At 45.2% G+C, this 23,582-nt stretch overlaps 1 protein-coding gene across 4 annotated transcripts in view; it reads left to right on the top strand.

The window, feature by feature from the left end:
* The first annotated feature begins 3,938 nt into the window (after nucleotides 1-3,938).
* Nucleotides 3,939-23,582, top strand: part of Slc25a30 (solute carrier family 25 member 30) — a 29,590-nt gene continuing 9,946 nt past the window's right edge. The window contains exons 1-5 of one of the 4 annotated variants that reach the window (XM_006991374.4): nucleotides 3,939-4,075; nucleotides 12,138-12,268; nucleotides 14,188-14,335; nucleotides 20,673-20,767; nucleotides 21,977-22,062. In XM_006991374.4, coding sequence (XP_006991436.3) covers nucleotides 12,205-12,268; nucleotides 14,188-14,335; nucleotides 20,673-20,767; nucleotides 21,977-22,062 — 393 coding nt within the window. In that variant the 5' untranslated portion in view covers nucleotides 3,939-4,075; nucleotides 12,138-12,204. Of the gene's footprint in view, nucleotides 4,150-4,687; nucleotides 4,806-10,014; nucleotides 10,125-12,137; nucleotides 12,269-14,187; nucleotides 14,336-20,672; nucleotides 20,768-21,976; nucleotides 22,063-23,582 lie in introns of those variants that run through there. The other 3 variants (XM_042285196.2, XM_042285195.2, XM_042285197.2) reach the window with 3 other exon arrangements.

The raw sequence follows: 23,582 nt of genomic DNA, 5'->3' as shown, positions 1-23,582 counted from the left end.
ACCAATCCTTTCCATGGTACTTTGTGAGGAAGCCCTGGGAAATGACTCCATCCGTTAGTGGCCAGCCTGAACCCGAAGCCTGCCAACAGGCAAGAGTGAACCTAAAAGAGGGTCTTCTAGGGTCTGCCAGCAGCCAGGCTGTGTGAACTTGTAAGTATTCCACCTTCGCCCCGGGGACAAGCCTTGAGATGACCATATCTCTAAGTGACCCCTAACTGCAGACTTGTCTTGTAAGCCATCTGGAGCTGAGGTATCAATCTAAGCGATCCTATCTCTTTTCCTCCCCAGCATCAGGAAGGTAGTCTAGGAGTTAATGATGGTTTGTGCCTGACTCCAGTGCTTTCTGATAGAAGCACGGGAACAAAATTGAGGAAATAAGAATGAAATTGGTACAAATAAAAAAAAAATGACAAATATAACACTGTAAAAACTGTTGCAATAGAGGCTGGAGAGATGGCTCAGGGGTTAAGAGCACTGGCTGTTCTTCCAGAAGATCTGGTTTTGATTTCCAACACTCATACGGTAGCTCACAACCATCTTTAACTCCAGTTCCAGGGGATCTGATGCCCTTTTCTGTTTGTCTGGGCACTGCACACATGTGGTGCACACACATACATACAGGCAAAGCACTCATACACATAAAATAAAATAGTTAAAAACAAGCAAACAAATGAACTGATACCATAACCATACTGAAAAGCACATTAGGATCTGCCATGTGGTTTAGCAGGTAAAGGTAAAAGGTTAAAAAAAGGTTAAAAAAAAAAAAAACAAAAAACAAAAACAAAAACAAAAAACAACCACCAAACCTGATGACCTAAGTTGAAACCCTAAGGATCCCTGATGGAAAGGGAGAATTGACTGTTTCTTGAGACAGACAGACAGACAGACCCCCCCCCCCTAAAACGTAAAAAAGTTTTAGAAAGAAAAATATATTAATTCGAGAACTTTGGAGCACTGTATATTAATTGCATCACATTTAAAGGATTATAAAGATTAAATTAAGACGTCCCAAATCTAGTGACCTTGTTGCAGGTGGTGTGTCTCAGCTGTGCTCGCTCTGAGACAGCTGGGCCTCGTCTAGCCTCAGAATGAAGCTCTTTTCCCACAGAGCAGGCTGAGCTCGGGGCAAGGTCACTACTGCCTCCAAGCAGGATCGGTATCCTGGCAGAAAGGGTTAATCATAACAAGCCTTAGTGGCAAACTGTGCATGCCAGTTAGGATGCCAGTTTGGACTGGTGGCTGTGCCAGGCTGACTCAGGCAGGACCATTGCTGCTTGAAGGTCAGGTTGTCGCAAACCACGATAAGCCTCAACTGCAATTATTCCACTGTGCTGTGACATCGAATCCCTGCCTGACCACCCACGTAGAAGCCCCCATATCTAGGATCAGCTGCTTAGAAAGCCTATGTGAAGGGAGTTTTCCCCTCTGTCTCATCTGCCGAGGCTTTTCTGAAGTATGTTTTAATAAACTCTTTTTTTTTTTTTAATATTTTATCCTGGCGATCGAACACTGGACAGCCTGGGAATTGAACCTGGTTCCCCTGGAACATCAGTCAGTGCTCTTAACCACGGAGCCATCTCTCTCCCTATTCTTTTAATAAACTCTATTGCTGCCTTCAGCCTTCATTCACAGCCTAACGTGTCACCAGCCTGTTATTGCCACTCCTGGCACGGAACCAACTGTTTTGTGTAAATTATAGGATATAATGAATAGATAAATGTATTAATGCTGGTGGAACGAGAGAATTCACTATGGTTAGATGAAACAGAAAGGCGGAGGCCAGCATGAAGCCCCTGGTACAGGCGTCGGAAGTAGAGCTGTCTGTCACTCGTGATTTAAAAATATCAGGGTGACTGGAGAGGTTGCTCAGTGGTTAAGAACACTTGTTGCTCTTCCAGAGGACATGGGTTCAGTTCCCAACATCCACGTAGCAGCTCATAACCATCTGTACTCCAGTTCTAGAGGATCTGGTTCTCTCTTCTGACCTCCACAGACACCAGGCATCCGTGTGGTGCACAGACACACATGCAACGAAAAACTCATGCACACAAACTGAAAAAATAAATCTAAAAACAATTAAAACATATCTGTGGTTAGAAGGCATAGTGCTTGTGAGGTTAACACTGATCGTCAACTTGACAGACCTAGAATCCAGCCTCCTGGGACACCTGTGAGGCATTCTCTAGGTTAGGGTAATCTCTAGGCATGCCTGTGAGGGATGTTTTGGGGTCGGAAAACTGAAGTGGGAAGACTTCCCCTGAATGTGGGCAACACCTTTCAGCAGCAGCCCAGATACAAGGAGCCCCAAGGGGAAAGCATTTTGCCTGCTTGCCTTAGTCTTTTGCTGGTGAGTGCTTCTGCTACTGCTTCTAAAATCCTTGGCTGGCACCAGAACATGGACTCAAGACTAACGGCTCTACATGCATCTTCCAGGCTCTTGGTGTTAGACTGGGACGGCTGAGGCAATCAGGCTGGTCCCAGCCTTCCCGTAGTTCAGACAACCATCTTCGGACTGCCTATCATGTAAGGTGGTTGGATAGATTCTCTTTTTAATATATATTCATTATGTTGGTTCTATTCCTAAAGAGAACCCAACTACGTTCTGTTTTATGTTACGTGATACACTCTAAAAGGAAAAGTGAAAAAGGACTTTATAACATTACACTCTCCGAGTGCAAGAGGAAGGAAGATGTTTTGAGAACTGTACTACAGAGCAGGAAGTGCTGTAAGATAAAACATCCCCAGGATATACGAGCAGTGTAGGGGCTCCCGTGGCCAGAGCTGGGCAATCCGAGTACCAGAATTGTACTGGTATCTGGTTTTAGCAGTTGAATTCGAAACAAACCCAGACCACACACAGCATTCATCACTCAAAGCAAAGAGGAGGACAATTGAGAAAGGAAGGCTATGAGGAGGCAGAGGCAGATACTCCTTTCTAGATATGCATACCAGTTGGAAAATACAAAAAAGGGGTGATAGAATTGTAAGTAATATAACTCCTGCTGTTGTAATAAATGATCATCAGCGTGTGCTGTATTCATTGGGTAAGGTATTCCTGGGGACAAAATATCCACCAGGTTTCAGTTTATCCTGGGAGTTATTTATCTTCACTGGCTTTGTTGAAGAGACAGGAGCCTTGAGCAAGTGGTGGCTCTTTGCATCTTGGCCTGGTGGATAATGACGTCAAACTGGCAGTGTGCATGTCCAAAAGTGCAGGATGTGATGTGAGTACCCGCCATTGTTCTGTTTCTGACTCTAATCATGCGAAAAATAATCCCGTACATGACAGGACAATCGGAATGGACTGCAAATATGCCAAAATTAAGAAGAATTTAGAAAAGTCAGAATACAGCTCTAGATTAAGAAGTTTACGAGAGGTGAATTCAAATGCACTGGGTTAATTTCCAGTATCTCCTGAACTTAATGTGTGCATGTGTCTACGACCTTTTGAGACAGCAAAGGAGATACAAATATGACAGTGTATGGGAAATGATTGAACATGTGTTCAATTTCATGTATGTGACGAGTGGTAGTTTTTCAAGAGTTTGGTGTGGGAGGAATATACAGCCCGAAAGAACGCAAGTGTTGCGAAATGCTGGCGTTTGGGGACTGGGTAAAGGATTCTCAGTTCTCAGTTCACGCCTCAAATTATAAAGCTCTAGGGTAGAAATAGTAATCGTGAGACGATTTCTTTGCGGTGGCGGAGGTTCCAGGACACACAGAGAAGCCCCTCTGGAGAAGAGTCCTTTGGCTGTCTGGCTTCCCGGTTTCTCCTTCACAGACCGAAAGCCCAGAGGTAGAAGCCAGCGGTCTCCAGTAGCAAGAGCCTGGGACCCTGTCTGGCTCCTCCTGGGCTAAACCTGCCGTGGACGGGGGCGTGGCCTGGAGGGGCCGGGGCCGGGGCCGGCAGTGACCAATGAGAACGAGGTGTGGGCGTGTCCGCCGGGATGTGGGCGGAGCCGTAGCCGGGCTTGGGCCGCGCCCGCAGCTCGGCGGCCTTTTCTTCCGCTCCTGCCCCGCGTTGCTCCCAGGCGGCTGCACTGGCTCGGCCGAGGTGGAGCTCCGCCGCTGGGTGAGTTCCCGTCCGCGCTGCTGCCTTGAGGACCCGACCAGAGGACCCCTGCAGCGGGTTTGCTCGGGGCTGAAGTGCGTTGGGGTTTGCGGTCTGCGCTCGGTGGGCACGAGGCTCCCGGGCCCGGGCTCGCTCCCGGGTTCGGATGGTTCCGCGGGAGCCGCGTGGGATGGCCGAGGGGGGCGTCCGGGAGGCTCAGCGGTTGCACCCTTTGCTGCGGCACTTCTTCCTCCCACTGGTGTGCGCCTCTCCCATCCGTGGGCTGAGACGGTCAGTACCGGGAAAAGGCTCACTACCCATTGAATTACTGGTGGAGGGCTAGGGATGTAACCCAGTGGTTGAGCTCTTTCGCATATACAGGGTGTCGGGTGCAATCTTCAGCGTTGTTAAATAGACGGATAACAAACAGTTCCATCTTCTTTAAGGCACACACACTATTGCTTGTGGAACAAAACAGGGTTGCTTCTCGCGTTCGTGTTGAACCTGTCAAATGAATTGCTCGAGAAGTTAACGTGTTAACGCGTTTTAAAGTCTTTTTGGGTGTAATTTCAGGCAAAACGCTCGCAGTCGTCAGGATTGTTCTTGCCTATGAATAGCAAAACAATGCTGGAACGTCCTTGCAGATTCTACATTCGGAGATGCGTAGTGTAAAAGTTGAAAGGCATGAGTTTTGATCTCGGCATTGGCGCTGCCAACTTTTGTAACAGGGGACCAGTTAACTCGTGAAATGGTACCGATTTCTGGAATGTTCTTAAAACCTCATATTTCATAAGTCTGTGATGAATTTATTTTTCTCTGTGCGCTTTTTTTTGTTAAAAAGATTTATTCATTTTTATTTATGTGTCTGTGCGTGAGTTTATGTGCACCACATGTGTGCAGGAAGCCAGAGGGCATCAGATCCCCTGGAACTGGAGTATAAGCAGGTGTGAGCCGCTTGATGTGGATGCTGGGAATCAATCCGTGGTCCTCTGGAAGAGCAGCCAGTATTCTTAACTGCTGAGCCATCTCTCAGCCCCTCACCATGTGCTTTTAAAAAAGAATAGGGAATAGGAAACGTTTACGAAAAGACAGTGTAACCGGGGAGAGATTTATGAGAACATGAAAGGGTAGAGTATGTGATTACATTTTAAGACTGTAGACTGAAAGAACACACTAAAATGAAAATGATTCATTAATTATGTAAGAGAAACTTGGAAAGCTCTTAGAAGTACTTGGAGCAAGTACCGATTTTTAAAAAAATGAGCATACAAAGCAGTGAGTTTCTCAATGACGTCATTGTGCCCATTCATTACCCTACCCAACGGCCCCCAGCTCCCTCCATCTGACTCCCTTTCTTCCCCAGCTAGAGCCCTTCTGCTTTCTTATTTCCCACACTCCATCACGGTTTCCTGTCTCCCTAAGGTCTCTTCCTCCCCTCTCATGACCCTCTTTCTAGTATCATGATCTGTATACACATAAACACACACACACACACACACACACACACACACACACACACACACACGATCCTCTTTCTAATATCATAATCTGTATACACACATACACACACACATGCATGCACTTAAAAATACACATACGATTATAAAACATGCAATATTTTGTCTTTCTGATTTTGTTTAATATGGTGATTTCCAATTGTATACATTTCCTGCAAATGGCATGATTTCATTTTTTCTAATGGCTGCGTAAAATACCATTGTATACATGGATTGCTCTTTTTCCCCCTTTTTCTTTTTCACTTATTTTTGAGACAGGGTCTCACTATGTAGCTTTGGCTGGCTAAGAACTTGATATAGACCAGTCTGGCCTTGAACTCACCGAGTGCTGGGAATCGAACCTGGGTCCTCTGGTAGAGCAGTCAGTGCTCTTAACCGCTGAGCCATCTCTCTAGCCCCCTATTTGTAGTCTTTTTAAAATTAAGTGTGTGTGTGTGTGTGTGTGTGTGTGTGTGTGTGTGTGTGTGTGTGTGTATGTATGTATATGTGTATGCACATACACGGCCTTACATGCATGAGAGAACCTACAGCGCAGGTGCAGAGTCAGAGAACAACTTCTAGATTTCAGGTTTTCTGTAGGTCTCCAGGATTGAACTCAGGTGTCAGGCTCGGTGACAGGAGCTCTCTCACCTGCCGAGCCCTCTTGGTGCTCTCATTTGTTTTCCTGACGGCAGCCATTCTGTCTGGAGCTGGAACCTCTGAGATGGAACCTCAAAGCAGTTTTTTTGTTTGTTTCCAAGACAGGTTCTCACTAGTTAGCTGTCCTGGAACTATGTAGACCAGGCTGGCCTTGAACTCACAGAGATCCACCTGTCTCTGCCTCCAGAATGCTGGGATTGAAGAGACCCAGCTCAAAGCAGTTTTAATTTGCATTTACCTGATGACTACGGCTGTTGAGTGCTTGTTCAGGCATCTCTTGGCCAGTAGTTTCTTTTGAGCCCTCTGGAGCTGGTCTCTATCCAGTTTAGTAGCTCATTTATTGATTGGATTTGGTATTTAATTTTTGCAGTTCCTTATGCATTCTGGATATCAATCCTGTGTCTCATATGTAGTTGGCAAAGATTTTCCCCCTCTGATTCTGTAGGCTCTCTTCACTCTGATAATTTTCTTTATGAAAAGAAGTCTTTTAATTTCGTATAGTCCTATTTGTTTTATTTCCTGTGCTGTTTTAGTCCTTTTCCAAGTACTGTGTTCTATTGGCCTCTCTATAGTTGTACAAATAAAGTCAGGTGGAAATAAATGTTAATTAACATACAAAAGATGATATAATAGAATGGGTAACAGTATATATCTTAAGTGTAGGGAGAATCTTTTGAGGTTCTTTGTATAAATATTTTCATTCAGAAAATATATTTTAGAATAAGAGATTTTTACCTCTTGTCTCCCCAAATTGTACAGCTATCACTCTACTCACCTATTTATTTATTTGGTGGTGTTGCTAGGGATTGGACCCTGAGCCTTCGACGACATGCTAGACAAGTGCTCTGTCACCAAGATACACCCCTCAGTCTTCATAAACACACACACAGACACACACACACACACACACACACACACACACACACACACACACACACACACATATGTGTTTAACAGCCCTGGAAGATACTGTTTGACTCCAAAGTAGTACGAAGAGGCAAGGTCAGACAGTCCTTCAGAGGGACACTAGCCTGGGTGCCCCATCGTGAAGGAAGAGTTGCCTCGTTGCTTCAGTTGTGTAGTTTGTCTCACAGGTCGTGAGGACCGAATCGAGTCCTCTGTGTGGAAAGTGTATGGCAATGCCTGACATCAGCTATTCCAGAATAACAGCTGATACCGGTGTTGTGTTTACGATACAGCAAAGAGAACTGCTGTAGCTCTGACTTCCAGAGGGCGGCCAAACACAAGGGCATGATGGGAGGCGGTCTACAGCCACCACCTGACTCTGGCTGTCTGCCAAGTTGTAATCCCTTTGCTAGTTCTCAAGTTGAGACGCTCACCAGATACATCCATCTCCATCTTGGCCTTCACCAAATAGAATTGGGGTTCTCTGAAGAATCATGCCTCACAGGAGGGTAAAGAATGTGAGAGCAGGAGAGATGGCTAAATGGTTAAGAGCACTGGCTGCTCTTCCAGGGGTCCTGAGTTCAGTTCCCAGCAACCACCTGTAATGAGATCTGGTGCCCTCTTCTGGCCTGCAGGCATACATGCAGGCAGAACACTGTATGGGCAATAAATAATTAAACAAACAAACAAGAATGTGCCTGGGGAGAGCCCTTCCAAGAGAGCTCAGACACAAATGGGTTGGTTAGTTTACTGAACATGGGTTACAGCCCAAGTTAACCGAACCTCTGGCCGTTTGCCATGGTCAGCACAGCCTAGAACACACCTGTTGGCAGATACCAGCCTCCAGCTGGGCCTGTTTTATTTGGATGCTTGTCCACCTTCCTGAGGCTTTCTGGTTCTTTGTAAATTCTTTGTAAGCCAGCTTATTCTTTTAAGTACCACAGTCTTTAAAAAAAAAAAATCGTTAACGCTTTAAAAGTTCATTATCTCTTTAAAAGTTCAAAGTCTCTTAACTGTGGGCACCTGTAAAACCAAAACTAAGTTATTTACTTTCTTATTCCGAGAGAACTGGGGCACAGTTACAGTCAGATCAAGGCAAACCCCAAATGCAGATTCTGTAGCTCAGTGTCCAGTATCTGGCGTTCCTTCGTGATCCTCTGTCCCCAAAAGCTTGGGCAGCCCCACCTCTCCAGCTCTGCCTTCTGCAGCACACACAGCTTGCCTTCCTTGTAGGCTCAGGCCGGCTGGACTCCACAGTTGCCCTTGCCCTTGGCAGACATTCCACAGGTCTGACATCTCTAATATCCCAGTTTCCACTGAAATTGAGACTAGACCTTCATCCGTGGCCTTTCCTGGGTGTTGCTCAGCCTCAGCTGCTCTCTCTTACCCCTTCAATCTTGCCTCTCATGCTTTCAAAACCAGTACCCATGTGGGGGACCCTTAGATATTACCAAGTTCCAACTAGCAGCTTGAGACACAGCCTTGGCTCTCCCGGACCGAAGCTTGTGTGTTGACCCTAAATAAGTAATTCCCGGAATATTTCATATCAGTGAGGCTGATCTCTTATTAGAAACAGCTGATTCTTCAGCCCCAGATGACCAGCATCTGTTGTCCCAGAAAAGCACAAAAGGTTTCACTTGAGTGGAGCTGGTCTCTTGGTGATCAAGCTGCTGCTTTAGCCTCAGCTAAAGGTCAGCAACCAGATTCCTAATCCAAAATATCACATGAGTGACCCTAATAGAGTCTTTGCTTCCCTCTAAATGTCACGAGCCAGGCCTCCATTGTCTATGTTATCTTCAAAAGCTCCCACGACAACCACTCATTAAAATCCGAGTACTCAACAGTCTGAGTTCTAAATACTTCTGTAGTCTTCCCCTGCCAAAACAAAACAAAACCAAAAACCAAAACCAAACAAACAAAAACCATGGTAGGGTTAATCACAGTAACACCCCACTCCTGGTACCGATTTCTGTGCTATTTTCTTTTCTGTTGCTATGAGAGAAAAACTGCCCAAAGCAACTTGGGAAGGAAAGGGTTTATTTTATCTGATAGGTTACAGTCCACGCTCAAGGGAAGTAAAGGTCCAGATCAGAGGAACACTGCTACTGGCCTGCTCCAGGCTCACACCCAACTAGCTACCTGTCTTATACAGTACAGGCACACCTACCTAGAGATAATACTTCACAGTAGGCCCTCCAGCATCAATTAGCAATCAAGAAAATGCTCCACAGACATACCCAAAGGCCAGTTTTTCAATAGAGGTTACCTCGTCCTAGGTGGGTGAAGATGACCACCAAGATTAGCCATGACACCTAGCACGCATGAACCTGGGTTTGATCCTCAGCACTGTGTAAAACCAGGTGTAGTGATACATACTTATACTTCCAGGAAGCAGGAAGAGCAGAAGTTCAGAGCCATCTTTGTCTACAGAGTAAGTTCCAGGGCTGCCTGGTATAGGAGACTGCCTCAAAAACGAAACAAGCCAAAGCCAAAACCAAGGGAAGAAAAAGTACTTACTATTAAAACTTATAGAACTAATGATAGCTCAAAAATAGCAACAGAAAGCTAGAAAGTTAGTGACATAGTGTGAGGGTATGATGGTAGTGTAGTTAAAAATGAAAAGTCTTTCTATAAACTTTTGCTGGCATTTTGGAGGCTATTGTGTGTGGGTGCATGCTGTGTGTGTGTGTGTGTGTGTGTGTGTGTGTGTGTGTTATGCAGATATGCCCATCCATATAGATCCATGTTTACATATTTAATTGTAGAAAAAGACTTGTAAATTAGATGAATGAGAAGAAGACACAGCTGTAATGTCATATTGAAAAACAGCTATTATAAGCAGAAATGTAAGTCACAGGGTCCCCTGAGGCCATCTTTTCTTTCATTTACTGATTTACAGAAATGGTGCAGATGCTTGGTCTGCACCCAAGGCTGAACTGCTAAGGAAGCCCATGTTCCACACAGGTGCCTGATGCATGTGTAGCATCACACCCCTCGGAACCAGCCAGGTAGAAGCTGAGCAGGGGTGGGAGCAGCCTTTTAGATAATGCGAGTTTTGGAGGACTAGATAGAGCGGTGACTATAGTGAGAGCCTTCGGTTCATTTCAGAGATAACTTGTTCTGTAGTGGGAGAGGGCTGGGGAGATAGCTCAGCTGGTTAAATGCTTGCCAAGGATCTGAGTTTGGTTCCCAGACCCATGTCAAAAGGCAGGTATAGTGAGTGATACATGCATGCAGTCCCAGTGCTGGGACTCAAAGCCCAGCCACCCTGGCTGAATCAGTAAGTTCTGGCCAGTGAGGAGATGGGGACAAATATCACGTAACACTGCCATCAGCATATGATATTGCAACCCTGAACATCCGTCCTTTATGGATACCTGCATTAGATTGGGTTCTCAACTTCCCATCACGCATAGAGGAGGAGATATTGAAGCCCCATCCCTTCCTGAGGAACTAGTGACTGTTAATGGTTGCTGGAGGAGGGGGTGTCATTTTCTCTTAGTGGTGTAGCCACTGGGGAACTAGGTGGGAAGAATGGGTTCGGGGGAACGGGGAGACAGAGGGAAATGGGGGTGAATATAATCACAATACACTGCGTGTGTATATGTGTGTGTGTATGTATGTTTGTATGTATGTATTTGTTCAAAAGTAAATATAAGTCTGTGCTCTATTTGTTGGGTTGGCTGATCTGGTGATGGTGGTGTTGGTGCAGAGAATCCTTAGCATAGGGGGTCAGCAGGACCAAGTGTGTACTTCTGACTGAGCTCTGCCTCTCTTTCCTTCATGCCGAGCGTCCTCTAAGCTTGTAACACAGTCTGGAGGGAGTGAGCGGGCAGTCACCAAGTACACACTCAAAAGAGGACTTTGTTCATGTTAATGAATTTTCATTTGATCTAGGTTTATAGCAGTTTCCAATTTTAGTATTCCTGAGGGATGTATGATGTTTCCCTTAGGGACTCATTAAGACAGTGGCAAATGAATAACAAATCTTCATTGCATGAGGAAATAGCAATCTAAGCTAAAATAAGACCATCTAGAAAGCAGCTTCCTCTGCACTGTGCTGAAAGTGTACACACATGTCAGGGTGTCAGCCCAGCAGAGTGTAGGCTAAGGCCCCTGGAGAAGGAAGATTAGAGATTGCTCATTTGGGGCCTGTCTAAGTTAGGGTTTCATTGCTGGGATGAGACACCATGACCACAGCCACTCTTATAAAGGAAAGCATTTAACTGGGGCTGGCTTACCATTCAGAGGTTTAGTCCATTATCAGCATGGCGGCATGCAGACATGGTGCCGGAGGAGCACAGAGTTCTACATCTGGATCGGCAGGCAGCAGGGAGAGAGAGAGAGCCCTTGGGCCTGGCTGAGCATTTGAAATCTAGGACCCGCCCCTAGTGACACACTCCCTCCAACAAGGCCACACCTCCTGATTGTGCCACTCCCTATGAGCCTATGGGGACCATTTTCATTCAGACCACCACAGGGCCTTGGACACAGGGGCTGTGCTTTGGTAAGGCAGGGTTCACCTCAGTTGTTGATGGGGTTGTTTGGGGGCACTCTCTGAATAAAACCCATGGATAGAGTGTGAAGCAGAAGCTGCCTGTGTGGGAATTTATGTGTGGTGGTTTGAATAAGAATGGCTTTCATAGCCTCCTGTGTTTGAATGCTTAGTCACCAGGGAATGGAACTGTTTGATGGGATTAGAAGGATTAGGGGGCGTGGCCTTGTTGGAGGAAGTGTGTCACTGGGGGCAGGCTTTGAGGTTTCAAAAGCTCATGCCAGGCCCAGTCTCTCTGTCTTAGCCTGCGGATCAGGATGTAGCTCTCAGCTACTGCTCCGGCACCATGCATGCTGCCATGCTCCCCGCCATGATGATAATGGACGAAACTTCTGAAACTGTACTCGAGCCTCCAGTTAAATGTTTTGCTTTAATAAGAGTTGCTGTGGTCATGGCGTCTCTTCACAGCCATAGAACAGTGACTGAGATGTCATGGTTTTGAACCTTTTTTCCCTTTTGTATTCAGGGCAAACCTGGAGGCAAACCTGTGGGAGACAATGTTTGAGTAACTCCAAGGAGACCAGACAGTGGAAATGTCAGCCCTCAACTGGAAGCCCTTTGTGTATGGAGGGCTGGCCTCCATCACAGCGGAATGCGGTAAGGAGCCCTGGGCGCCAGAGCCTTGCCTGGTGGGTGTGGTGGCCGTCAAGTTTTGTGTTTGGTGTGCCTGGTGTTCAACTGCAGAATGCAAGCCTGTGAAATAGTAACCTCGGTATTCAGACATGTGTTCTTTGGGTACGTTTTTAGACGGACTAGTCACTTGGGCTACTTCCTAGCAATTTGGGGTGTAAAGTGCAGCAGTGAGAAAGTTGACCAAACAATTTGAAGATTCCCCTTTGGGTGATTTGGCCTTATTACCCCACCCTTTCTGCCACCCAGCCACTATTAACCCATTTGGCTGCAAAGCAGTGTGGCAAGCCCCAGGGACTCCTCTGAACCCGAGTAGACCGACTGTGCTCCATCACTTTCTAACTTGGTGCATGGCCTGCATTCCGTTCTGACGGCATCCACTGGGTTCCGCATCCGACTGCATGGCTCCTGTGTTTATGCTCTGTTTATCAAGCACTGGTTGACTGCTTGGCTTCTGAGTGGCTTGTGCTGGCTTGGACACTCCCCTGGCTCAGGGGACTTGTAAGACTCATGATTACCCACTTTCTGTGAATGAACTGAGGAGTTTGAAAGACTGCTTCCTCTCCCTGAGTGAATTAGCCTGGACTTACCGAGCCAAAGTTACTGTTTGAGGATGGATTCTGTATGTATGGGTAAATGGTCAGGTTTGGTATTAAGGATCCTTACCTGCCTCATCAGATTTCATTTTAGACTATAAACATTCCTTGCTCAGAAAATTCCTTAAACTTTTTAAAACCTCTGTTCAATTACTGAACCCAATCTTAGCCTTTTCTGACATAAAGAATATAGTGATTTGGGGTTTTAAGTGGATTTCCTCTTTGTGTAAATGATTTTGTGTATCCGCGTTCTATAGTGATATAGCCTCCTCAGCTTTATGTAAAAGATGGAGCTTAAGTAAATGTTTAACTGAGTATGGTAAGCATGCACCTGTAACCCCAGCATTTTGGGAGGTGGGGGCAAACAGATCAGGAGTTCAAGGTCAACTTCAGCTACATAGCAAGTTTGAGGCCAGGATAGGCAACATGAGAACTTGTCTCACAGAACAAAAACAGCAAACAATGTTAATTCATTTTTGGGGGGGGCAGGGGTTGTTAATTTTTTGGTTCCCCCACTTTTTTTTTTAAATATAAAAGACTATGTTGTTTGTCTTTTCATTTGTTTATTTGAGACAAGATGCTGTTGTGTAGCCTCAAACCAATCTCTCTGCTTCCTTGAGTTCTAGAATTATAGGTGTGTACACCACCATGCCTGGCTGCCAATATTGTGTGTGTAAGTGTGTGTGTGTGTGTATGTGTGTGTGTGTGTGTGTGTGTATGTCAGCAGGCAACCTTGGGAATCATTCCTTGGTCCATCCCTTTCTTTCTTCCTTTCTTCCTTTCTTCCTTTCTTCCTTTTTTCCTTCCTTCCTTCCTTCCTTCCTTCCTTCCTTCCTTCCTTCCTTCCTTCCTTCCTTCCTTCCTTCCTTCCTTCCTTCCTTCCTTCTTTCTTTCTTTCTTTCTTTCTTTCTCTCTGTCTCTGTCTGTCTGTCTGTCTCTCTCTCCCTCTCCCCCCCCCGCCTCTCTTTTTCTTTTTGAGGCAGATGTCTCACTGCCCTGGAACTTGCCTGGCCAACAAGCAAGCCCCTGACTTCCCCGAGTGTTCACCATGCTCAGCTTTTCATATGGCGTCTGGGAATCATATTCAGATTTTTATACTTATAAGGCAAACACTTTCCCAAGTGATCCCTTTCCCCAGCCCTTTAATGTTTCTTTTCTTCAGGGAGATATTTTTTTTTTTCCCTTTTCTTTAACATTTTCCCCCCTAGAGTTGAGGACTAAACCTAGGGCCTTGTGATTGCTAGGCAAGCCCTCTACCACCAAGCTAAACCCCCGACCTCTTTTCTTTAGGCACATTTCCAATTGATTTAACCAAGACACGGCTCCAGATTCAAGGCCAGACAAATGATGCCAACTTCCGAGAAATCAGGTACCGAGGGATGTTGCACGCACTGATGAGGATAGGTCAAGAAGAAGGGCTGAGGGCGCTGTATTCCGGGTGAGTATACTTTTGTGTATTTGTGTTTAACTGTGGGCCCTCCCAAGTGGATACTTAAAATGGCACCTTCATGGAGGAAAAAGTTGAACATCAGAGTGTATTTGAAAAGAGAAATTAGCATGGTAATTTTTTCCTTTTAAATTTAACTCTTATCTAAATACATATGTTATATAGCAAAGGCTTTGGTAAAATTGTTTTTATTAAAAAACAAACAACAATATAATGTACACATGTTTAAAATGTTTCAATAAACAGTTTTTCAACCTTTAAAAGAATAGCTCCTTCCCTTAGTTATTCTGAAGTATCAAGGTTTTCGCCATGATAAAAATTTAATCTTGTAAAAATAGAGAACAAAAACAAAGCAGAATTAAATTTTAATTTTGAAAAATAAAATTCCCTAGGCGGGGAAGATGAATATTTGATGTTCTCCAAATACACAGGTGTATGGACGTGAGTTAGAACTCATATAGTCTTCATGTCAGTGTAAAAAACATCACATCCTGTTTTGTTCCATAGAATGAAGGGAAATCATACTTGATAGGATAGTTATGATATATGAAGTATCATACTCAGTCTCATTTATGCTTCAAAATCTCTTAGAGATGGCTCAAGCTAAAATCCTTCATATTGTTTTCCATTCAATTAAAATACTGTTCCCTCCAAATATATATAATATATATTATATTTAATATATAATTATAAAAATATATAAGTATATAATTATAAAATATATATAAAATTATATATTCTCTTGTGGTTAAGTCTTGTAAGTGCTTTTAAATTCATTGAGTGATTGATAGGAAAGTTAACAAGACAAGGCCTGGCCAGTATATCAGTGAGGTTTCTGCAGGGAACACAACACCCTTTGATGGTTTAAATGATGGATCTTAAGGGACTAGTCAAGGCTTAAGTGAACAAATGAAGGGTGGATATTGAGGTACCTAGAAACTGGCCAAGTGACCCTAGGCTAAACAGCCAATCATGGTGCCAGAGCTCAGGAGGGTGAGGCCTTGTTATCAGGGAGATAACTGTTATCAGCAGATGCTTAGGTACTGCCTGCCCCCAGGGGTCACTTGGGGGGTGTCTTGCTGCCTCCCCTTTCCCATCCTCTCCCATGGGCTGTACTCCTGGAAGTCAGCAGGAAGGGTGTCTGTGTGTGAGATGTGGTCTGTAAGGATCAGCCTCTCAGGGCACAGAATGGTGAGCGTGGATGTGGAGGATAGCTGAGAGTCAGTATCGGAGACTATGGGGTCCAGCCCCTCGATAGTCCCCTCCCAGGGTCCGGGAAGAATCTACAACCAGCTGATAATTAATCTTTGATGAAAAGAAATGAATCTATGTACAGGAAACTCCTTAGTCCATATACTTTATTATTTTGTGTCGGTTCTCTCTCTACAAGCTTATATTCTGCTCTCATGCCTAGCCCCTTTCTTGCCTGATTTCTCTCTACATTCATCTGCTGTCTCCTCTAGGTTCTATCTTAATTCCTTCATCTAGTTCTGCCCCTCCTAGGTTCTCGTCCATCTAGTTCTTTCCCATCTCAGCTCCTCTCCCATCTCCTTTCTCATCTTGTTCTTCCTCATCTTGTTCTTCCCCATCTGGCTCTTCCTCATCTTCCATCTCGTTCCTCTAGTCCTCTCTTCTAGCCCTTCAATCTACTTCTTCCCCATCTCAGTTTGTTCCTCTCCAGTTCTTACCCATCTAGTTCTTCCATTCTCTTTTCTCTTCTCTGTCCTCCCGTGCCCTGGAAATCCTGGTATATATACATTTACAAGCAGTATTCCCTTAGCAATGTAAAGCCAGGCTTCCAGGGTCAAACGGAGAGGTGATAAGAATCACATAGAGAGGCAGTAACTGTTAATTATCATTTGCAACCCCAAAGGGAAGTGACCAATGGGGAAATGAATTAACTAAAAGCCAAATTCAGGTAATATCTAAGAAGAGGGATCTTTTTTTTTTTTTTTTTTTTTTTTTTTTTTTTTTTTTGTGATATATATTTTTTATTTTACAATACCATTCAGTTCTACATATCAGCCATGGGTTCCCCTATTCTCCCCCCTCCCACGCCCTCCTCTTACCCCCAGCTCACCCTCCATTCCCACCTCCTCCAGGACAAGTCCTCCCCCGAGGACTGTGATCGACTTGGTAGAATCAGTCCAGGGAGGTCCAGTCCCTTCCTCCCAGACTAAGCCAAGTGTCCCTGCATAAGTTCCTGGTTTCAAACAGCCAACTCATGGAATGAGCACAGGACTTGGTCCCACTGCCTAGATGCCTCCCAAACTGATCAAGCCAATCAACTGTCTCACCTATTCAGAGGGCCTGATCCAGCTGGGAGCCCCTCAGTCTTTGGTTCATAGTTCATGTGTTTCCATTCATTTGGCTATTTTTTTCAATAATTGAGTAAAACTGAAATTTATTATATGCCACAGTCGTCCTAGGGACCTCCATGCTATATATATAGCCTCTATGGTTCTATGGGTTGTGGTCTGATTGTTCATTTTATATCTAGAATCCACCAATGAGTGAGTACATACCATAACTGTCTTTCTGGGTTTGGGTTACCTCACTCAGGATGATTTTTTTCTAGTTCCATCCATTTGCCTGCAAATTTCATGCTTTCATTGTTTTTCTCTGCTGAGTAGTACTCCATTGTGTATATGTACCACATTTTTTTCATCCATTCTTCCGTTGATGGGCATCTAGGTTGTTTCCAGGTTCTGGCTATTACAAATAGTGCTGCTATGAACATAGCTGAGCATGTATCTTTATGGTATGTATCAGCATTCTTTGGGTATATGCCCAAGAGTGGGATGGCTGGGTCTTGAGGTAGTTCGATTCCTAATTTTCTGAGAAACCGCCATACTGATTTCCATAGTGGTTGTACAAGTTTACATTCCCACCAACAGTGGAGGAGTGTTCCCTTTGCTCCACATCCTCTCCAACATTGGTTGTCATTGGTGTTTTTGATCTTAGCCATTCTAACCATTCTATGTGCTCAACTGTAGTCTTAAATGTGATTAGTAGAAAATGTTAAGAATCTATAAGTTGCTAGGTCAATGGGAGAAAATAAAACTATCTTCTTTATTCCTGTGGCTCCTATCTGTCCAAGCTATCTGCCGTTTTTCTGCAGGGTGGGGGGAAAGTGTGCTCAGTCGCTAGGCAACCTGTGTACAGGTAGATGCCTCTGGTGATAGTTAAAGGGAGATCTGGACCTGGAGGTAAGATTTGGGATAGGAGGAAGTTAAGCTTAATTGGCACATCCACCAGGCCTTCTCAAACAGGTAGCCTGGATGCTTAAGTCTGTTCTTAGAGAGTACAGAGGTATCTCTGATAAGGTACTTTCCTCCATCCGGTGATGGACCTGGCCGGATGCTACCAATAATGATAATTACAGGGAGGCTTGAACTGGGGTTCTGGCTGAGCATAGCTGTCAGCACAGAAGGTTATCTAAATATTCCTAGAAGTGGTTAGGTAAGAAGTTAGCGGTCTATAAAGTTGGTAAGGCTGTAAGAAAGGAGAGTCCGGGCTGAATTGTGTAAAGCTATTACTTAACGTCCACCTGACCTAGGTGGTGTCTCCTTGTGAAATTTACCTTAAATCAGGAGACTTGTTATTACTGTTAGTCCTTGAGAGTGGCTAAGGGAGATATCTGATTCCAGAGGAAGCCTTTCCTGAGGCTGTTCTCCAAATACCTGGAATGTGTATGTCCAGAGAGTGATCAGTCCACACTGTTAGCCCTTCTTAGGGAAAAGTCAATTGGGAAAACTCTGAAGGCACACATGATTTTCATAACAGAAGACAGCTGATATATAACAAGCCAAATAACACCAAAAGATCCTTGGAATTCGGCTTCCTCTGGAGGAATTCCCTGATCCCTCCAGGTAGTGACTTTGCCATAACCAGCTGAGTTCTTATGATATCTTCCTGCGGCCCGAAGCAGGTCAGAGCATCACACAGTCCCCAGCGAACTGCCATCGGTGGAGGCTGCAGATGCGGGAAGGGGATTACGGTAGTATCTGGTGTCCATCCCACACTGTCGAGGGCAGAGAAGTGGGGCTTTTCAGGAAAGCCCCTCCACTTAGGAGGCACACAATCAGACTTTGAAGGCTTAAGAGTCAGGTAGGCAGAGTGAGAGGGGAGGTGTGTTCCTTCAGAGCTAGGCAGCATCATAGTCCCGCAATGGCACGTATTTCAGAATACACATGTTGGGAGTTGGTGAATACAATAGATGAAGCCAGAGTGTTATTAGAGCACCAGGACCTAGACAGCCTATGCCAGGCCAAGCATCCGCCCCACACTGGTTGCCCTAAGCCCCTCCATGGACTCACTAATCACCAGAGGTCTTTGTTTTTAAATCAAGCCAAGACATTTTTTTATATTCATTCATTCATTTATTCATACGTACATTCATAGAGAGGTCTTGTTGTGTTGGCTAGGCTGCCTTGACCTCCTGGCTCAAATGATTCTCCTGCCTCAGCCTCCTGATTATAGGCATGTGCCACCATGCTCAGCCAAGTTAATATTTAAAACTGAGAAATTGTATGTTAAAAACAAGAGAAAGGAGAAGAGCACCACCAGGCCTGGACTCATTCACTACGACAGCCGTAGGTTCGATTGGGGAGGTGTTTTCTCTGACTTATATAACGTCAATGCCTGACTCTGTGTGTGTGTGTGTGTGTGTGTGTGTGTGTACGTACGCGTACGCATGTGCGCGTGTGCGTGCCCTGCTCCCTCATCTCCAGCATCCTCCTCATGCCTGTCAACACTTGGCGTTTGCTGTGCCTGTGATAGACAAGAGCTGCTGAAGCGCTTTTCATAGAAAGATTCATGTGAGCGGGTGTCCATTACGAAAGTCACGTGGCTGCCAGGGGAGGAAGAATGCAAAGAAGACTCCTGAGAAACAGGTGTCGGGGTGGGAGCGGAGACTGTGAGGGTGTGCACTGAGGTTTGGTGTTGAGGATGGAGGAGGAAGCAGGCCAGGAAAGTGTTTAGGCCGCAGGATCAGCGGCGCTGTGGGACTTCCCTATGGGGGTCCCATGTAGGAGAGGGAGTGGGAAGGGGGAAGCAAATGCTAAGGTCCGGACTTGTGGGTTTAGCCAGGGCGTAGTAGCCAAACTCCCCGCTCCCAACCCCATAGGACACAGAAGAGAGGGGTGATGCTTAGAGAAGGAGGGGAGTGAATTCAGTGCAGGACATCTGATAGGGACTTCCGTGGGGGACTAAATGGAGGAACTAGGGGCAGCTGGGAACTCCTCAGAACTGTGTTGTAGGTGGATTTAGGAATCATCTGTTAGGACGAGCGTGAAGCCGTGGGAACAAATGACGTCTTGGGGAGTGTGTGGAGGAAGAGGGGAGCATCTGGATGAGCGCCCAGAGGGTGTAGTGGGATGCTGTGGCGTGGAGAACAGTAGTGGGAGGTGACAGGGTGACCGGGAGCCGAGGCTGCAGAGGTTCCGTGAGCTGAGCTGTGGAAACTGCTGTGTAACCCATCCGTCTGGTCACCTTGGGGAGAGGGGTCTCAGGCTGTAATTACAGGAGGAGACAGGACATGCAGGAAGAGCTGGGGGAAGGGCTGCTTGCCCAGCGGATGGGAGGGTGATGTCTAAGATGGAGACATTTGGCTTGTGCTTGCTGATTCTGGCCTTGAACTTGATATTGTGTTGGAAAAACTTAGAGAGAGGAAATAACCTGACCGTGTGCCCCAGGAGTTACGTACCTGCCTTCCTGGGTTCTCTATACTCAGAAAGGAATGCCTGTGCATTTTACTGGGAATGGGCAAATTAACTCCATATTTACATTTTCATCAAAGGTAAGTACGGGGGTCTCAAGCTTCCATTCAGGGACCTAAAAATTACCTCTGATTTCAAGACCCACTTGTGTTTTTGTTACATTTTTAATGTTAATAAATCCATTTTAAGCTGGATGTGGTGGCGCACAACTTTAATCCCAACACTAGGTAGGCAGAGGCAGGTGAGTTTGAAGCCAGCCTTGTCTACACATTGAGCTCTGGGACAGAGAAAGACTACATAGAGACACCTTGTCTCAAATATCCAAAAGAGAAAAAAATACATTTTAGATGTAGATTGGTATGTCCTTTTTTTTTTTTTAAGTTTTTCGAGACAGGGTTTCTCTGTGTAGCCCTGGCTGTCCTGGAACTCACTCTGTAGACCAGGTTGGCGCCGACCTCACAAAGATCCACCTGCCTCTGCCTCCCGAGTGCTGGGGTTAAAGGCGTGTGCCACCACCGCCCAGCAGGAGTATGTCTTTGTACTTGAGCCTTTCTGAGGTTTTCTGACGTGTGGGTTGGCTTTTGTCCGCCTGCCTTTCCATGTGACAGGATCGCCCCTGCCATGCTGCGTCAGGCCTCCTATGGAACCATCAAGATTGGCACTTACCAGAGCTTGAAGCGATTAGCTGTGGAACGCCCAGAAGGTGAGTGGCAACCGGTTTTCCTGGAGACAGTCAGGGGGTTAGTAGTTGCTCTCGTCCAGACAGTTTAGAATGGGTTTTTTAATGGCTTGGTTAATTTTCGACCACTAGGGAAAAGACTGGGTACAAAGAGTAAACCGTGCTCACTGTTGAGCCGAGAGAAAGAACCTTTGTACAGATATTTTGATCATTTGTATTTTCAAAGATACTCCTCCCAGACCCACCCCCGCCTCCTCACCCTCTCCCGACATCATGTTCATTTCTTTATGACCCAGAGACTCATTTGTGCCGCCATGTACTTGTGGGGGTGGAACCATCCACCGGAGTGTGTGGTTGACCTACCAAAGGCCATATGCTCTCTCCTTTCTTTCTTTCTTTCTTTTCTTTCTTTCTTTCTTTTTTTTTCCCCCAAGACAGAGTTTCTTTGTGTAGCTTTGCGCCTTTCCTGGAACTCACTTGGTAGCCCAGGCTGACCTTGAACTCACAGAGATCCACCTGCCTCTGCCTCCCGAGTGCTGGGATTAAAGGCGTGTGCCGCCACCACCTGGCTTTTTTTTTTTCTTTGTTCTTTTTCTTTTCTTTTAATTATTATGTATACAGTATTCTGCTTGCACATATGACTGCATGCCAGAAGAGGGCACCGGATCTCATTATAGATGGTTGTGAGCCACCATGTGGTTGCTGGGATTTGAACTCAGGACCTCTGGAAGAGAAACCAGTGCTCTTAACCTCTGAGCCATCTCTCCAGCCTGTATGTTCTCTTAAAGCACAGCAGCTCTCCCTTCCCCTGAAGTCATCAGTTGTCAGTAGCTCCTCAGCTAGGGGTGGGAACAGTCACTTGTCTGTATGTTCAAAATGCTTAGCTACATGCTGTACAGGTTCTGCTTGTCAACTGAAAGTTTTCTAAAAATTGAGTGAAGTATCACCCGTTTTTGGGAAGGCACTAAGTGAATACATGTCTTACTATTAAGGGCTCTGATAGCAGCATGAGTCTGTGGGATAAACATGAATATTCACAAGGTAGTTGGACTACATGTCCATTTGGAAAAACAAAGATAGTAGTAGATATTTGTTTTAGAATTAATTGCTTAATTCACAGATCATACATTTATCTTCGGGTGAACAGGTAGAGTATATGATTACATTATTTATAATGGAGTCATTTACAGGAAAAACTCTGTACAGAGCCAACCACTATGTCTTTGTTTGTAGATGAAACCCTGCTGATCAATGTTGTGTGTGGAATTCTGTCTGGAGTCATATCCTCAGCTATTGCTAATCCAACCGATGTTTTGAAAGTAAGTGCTGGCTGCATCATAGAGACACATTCCCATTTTTCATCATCATCATCATCATCATCATCATCATCATCATCATTAAACTGGAGACAGCATTCAGATAATGAGACTTTGCAAATGTAACAAGCTATTTATCTTAGTTAGGGTTTCTATTGCTGTGAAGAGTTGCCATGACCATGGCAACTCTTATAAAGGAAAACATTTAACTGGGGCTGGCTTACAGGGTCAGAGGTTTAGTTCATTCATCATGACAGGAAGCATGGTGGCATGCAGGCAGACATGGTGCTGGAGAGGGAGCTGAGAGTTCTACATCTGGATCCGTAGGCAGCAGGAAGGAACTGAGACGCTAGGCCTGGCTTGAGCTTCTGAGAACTCAAAGCCTGCCCCAGTAACACACCATCTCCAGCAAAGCCACACTTTCTAATAGTGCCGCTCCTCGTGAGCCTCTAGGGGCCATTTTCTTTCTTCAAACCACCACACTGCATCTTGAGTTTCAGACTTTTAAATAGCCACTAAGTGGATTTCCCACTGATAAAGATGAGCTTGATATTGCAGAGAGTTCATTTTGAAGATAAAAATTTTAGTGATTAAGCAGTGAAAAACCTTTTGGTTATGTTTGATTTTGTTTTTCATAGAAAATATCCTTTATTTTGTTGGTTCATTAAAAATGCAGGGGCTACAGAAAACTAGATAAATCTAGGCTTGTTAATTTTTTTTTAAAGATTTTTTCATTTATTGTTTTACTTGTATGGGTGCGTTCCCTCGTGTATGACTGTGCGCCATGTGTGTGCAGTGGCTGCAGAGGCCAGGAGAGGGCGTCCGATCCTCTAGAACTAGAGTCTCAGATGGCTGTGAGCCATCATGTAGGTGTTGGGGACTGAACCCAGGTCCTCTGCAAAAGCAACAAGGGCTGTTAACCACTGAGCTGCCTCCCCAGCCCCCCATTAACATTTCTGAACATGTTTTCTCTCCTACTACCTTTGTGTCAGGAAATACAAATGAAAATATGTCACTTTTAACAGTTAGAAGCAACACCTCGGTGAACTGTTTTGGACACAATGGATAGACACTAATCCATTTTGGATTAAGACAAAGGAAGGATGAGTAATTTAAAAAAAATCCCATATGAATGCCTTCTGAAGCTCCCCTTTTCATTCCCATTATTTAACGAGATCCTGTGCCTTGGACTGTGTGCTAGCATCCCGAGTGAGTACGGGGAGGACCCTGCCCTCTGAAAGCCTTCACTCTGATAGATTCTGACAGACATCAAAACTGTAACATGTTGGGTGCATAATACTTAATACATGCTCTAAAGGCAAGATATGGCACGTCTATCCATACTCCTCTTAATTTCTTTCTTTCTTATTTTTGAGACAGGGTTTCTCTGTGTAGCCCTGGCTGTCCTTTCTGTAGTAGACCAGGCTGGCCTCAACCTCACAGAGTTCCACCTGCCTCTGCCTCCTGAGTGCTGGGATTAGAGGCGTGTACCACTACCACCCAGCTCTCCTATTAATGTCTTA

The sequence above is a fragment of the Peromyscus maniculatus genome, chromosome 9 (genome assembly GCF_049852395.1).
Source record: "Peromyscus maniculatus bairdii isolate BWxNUB_F1_BW_parent chromosome 9, HU_Pman_BW_mat_3.1, whole genome shotgun sequence".
Taxonomy (NCBI): domain Eukaryota; kingdom Metazoa; phylum Chordata; class Mammalia; order Rodentia; family Cricetidae; genus Peromyscus; species Peromyscus maniculatus.
Note: the sequence above shows the minus strand (reverse complement) of the source record. Positions and strands in the feature narration are given on the sequence as shown.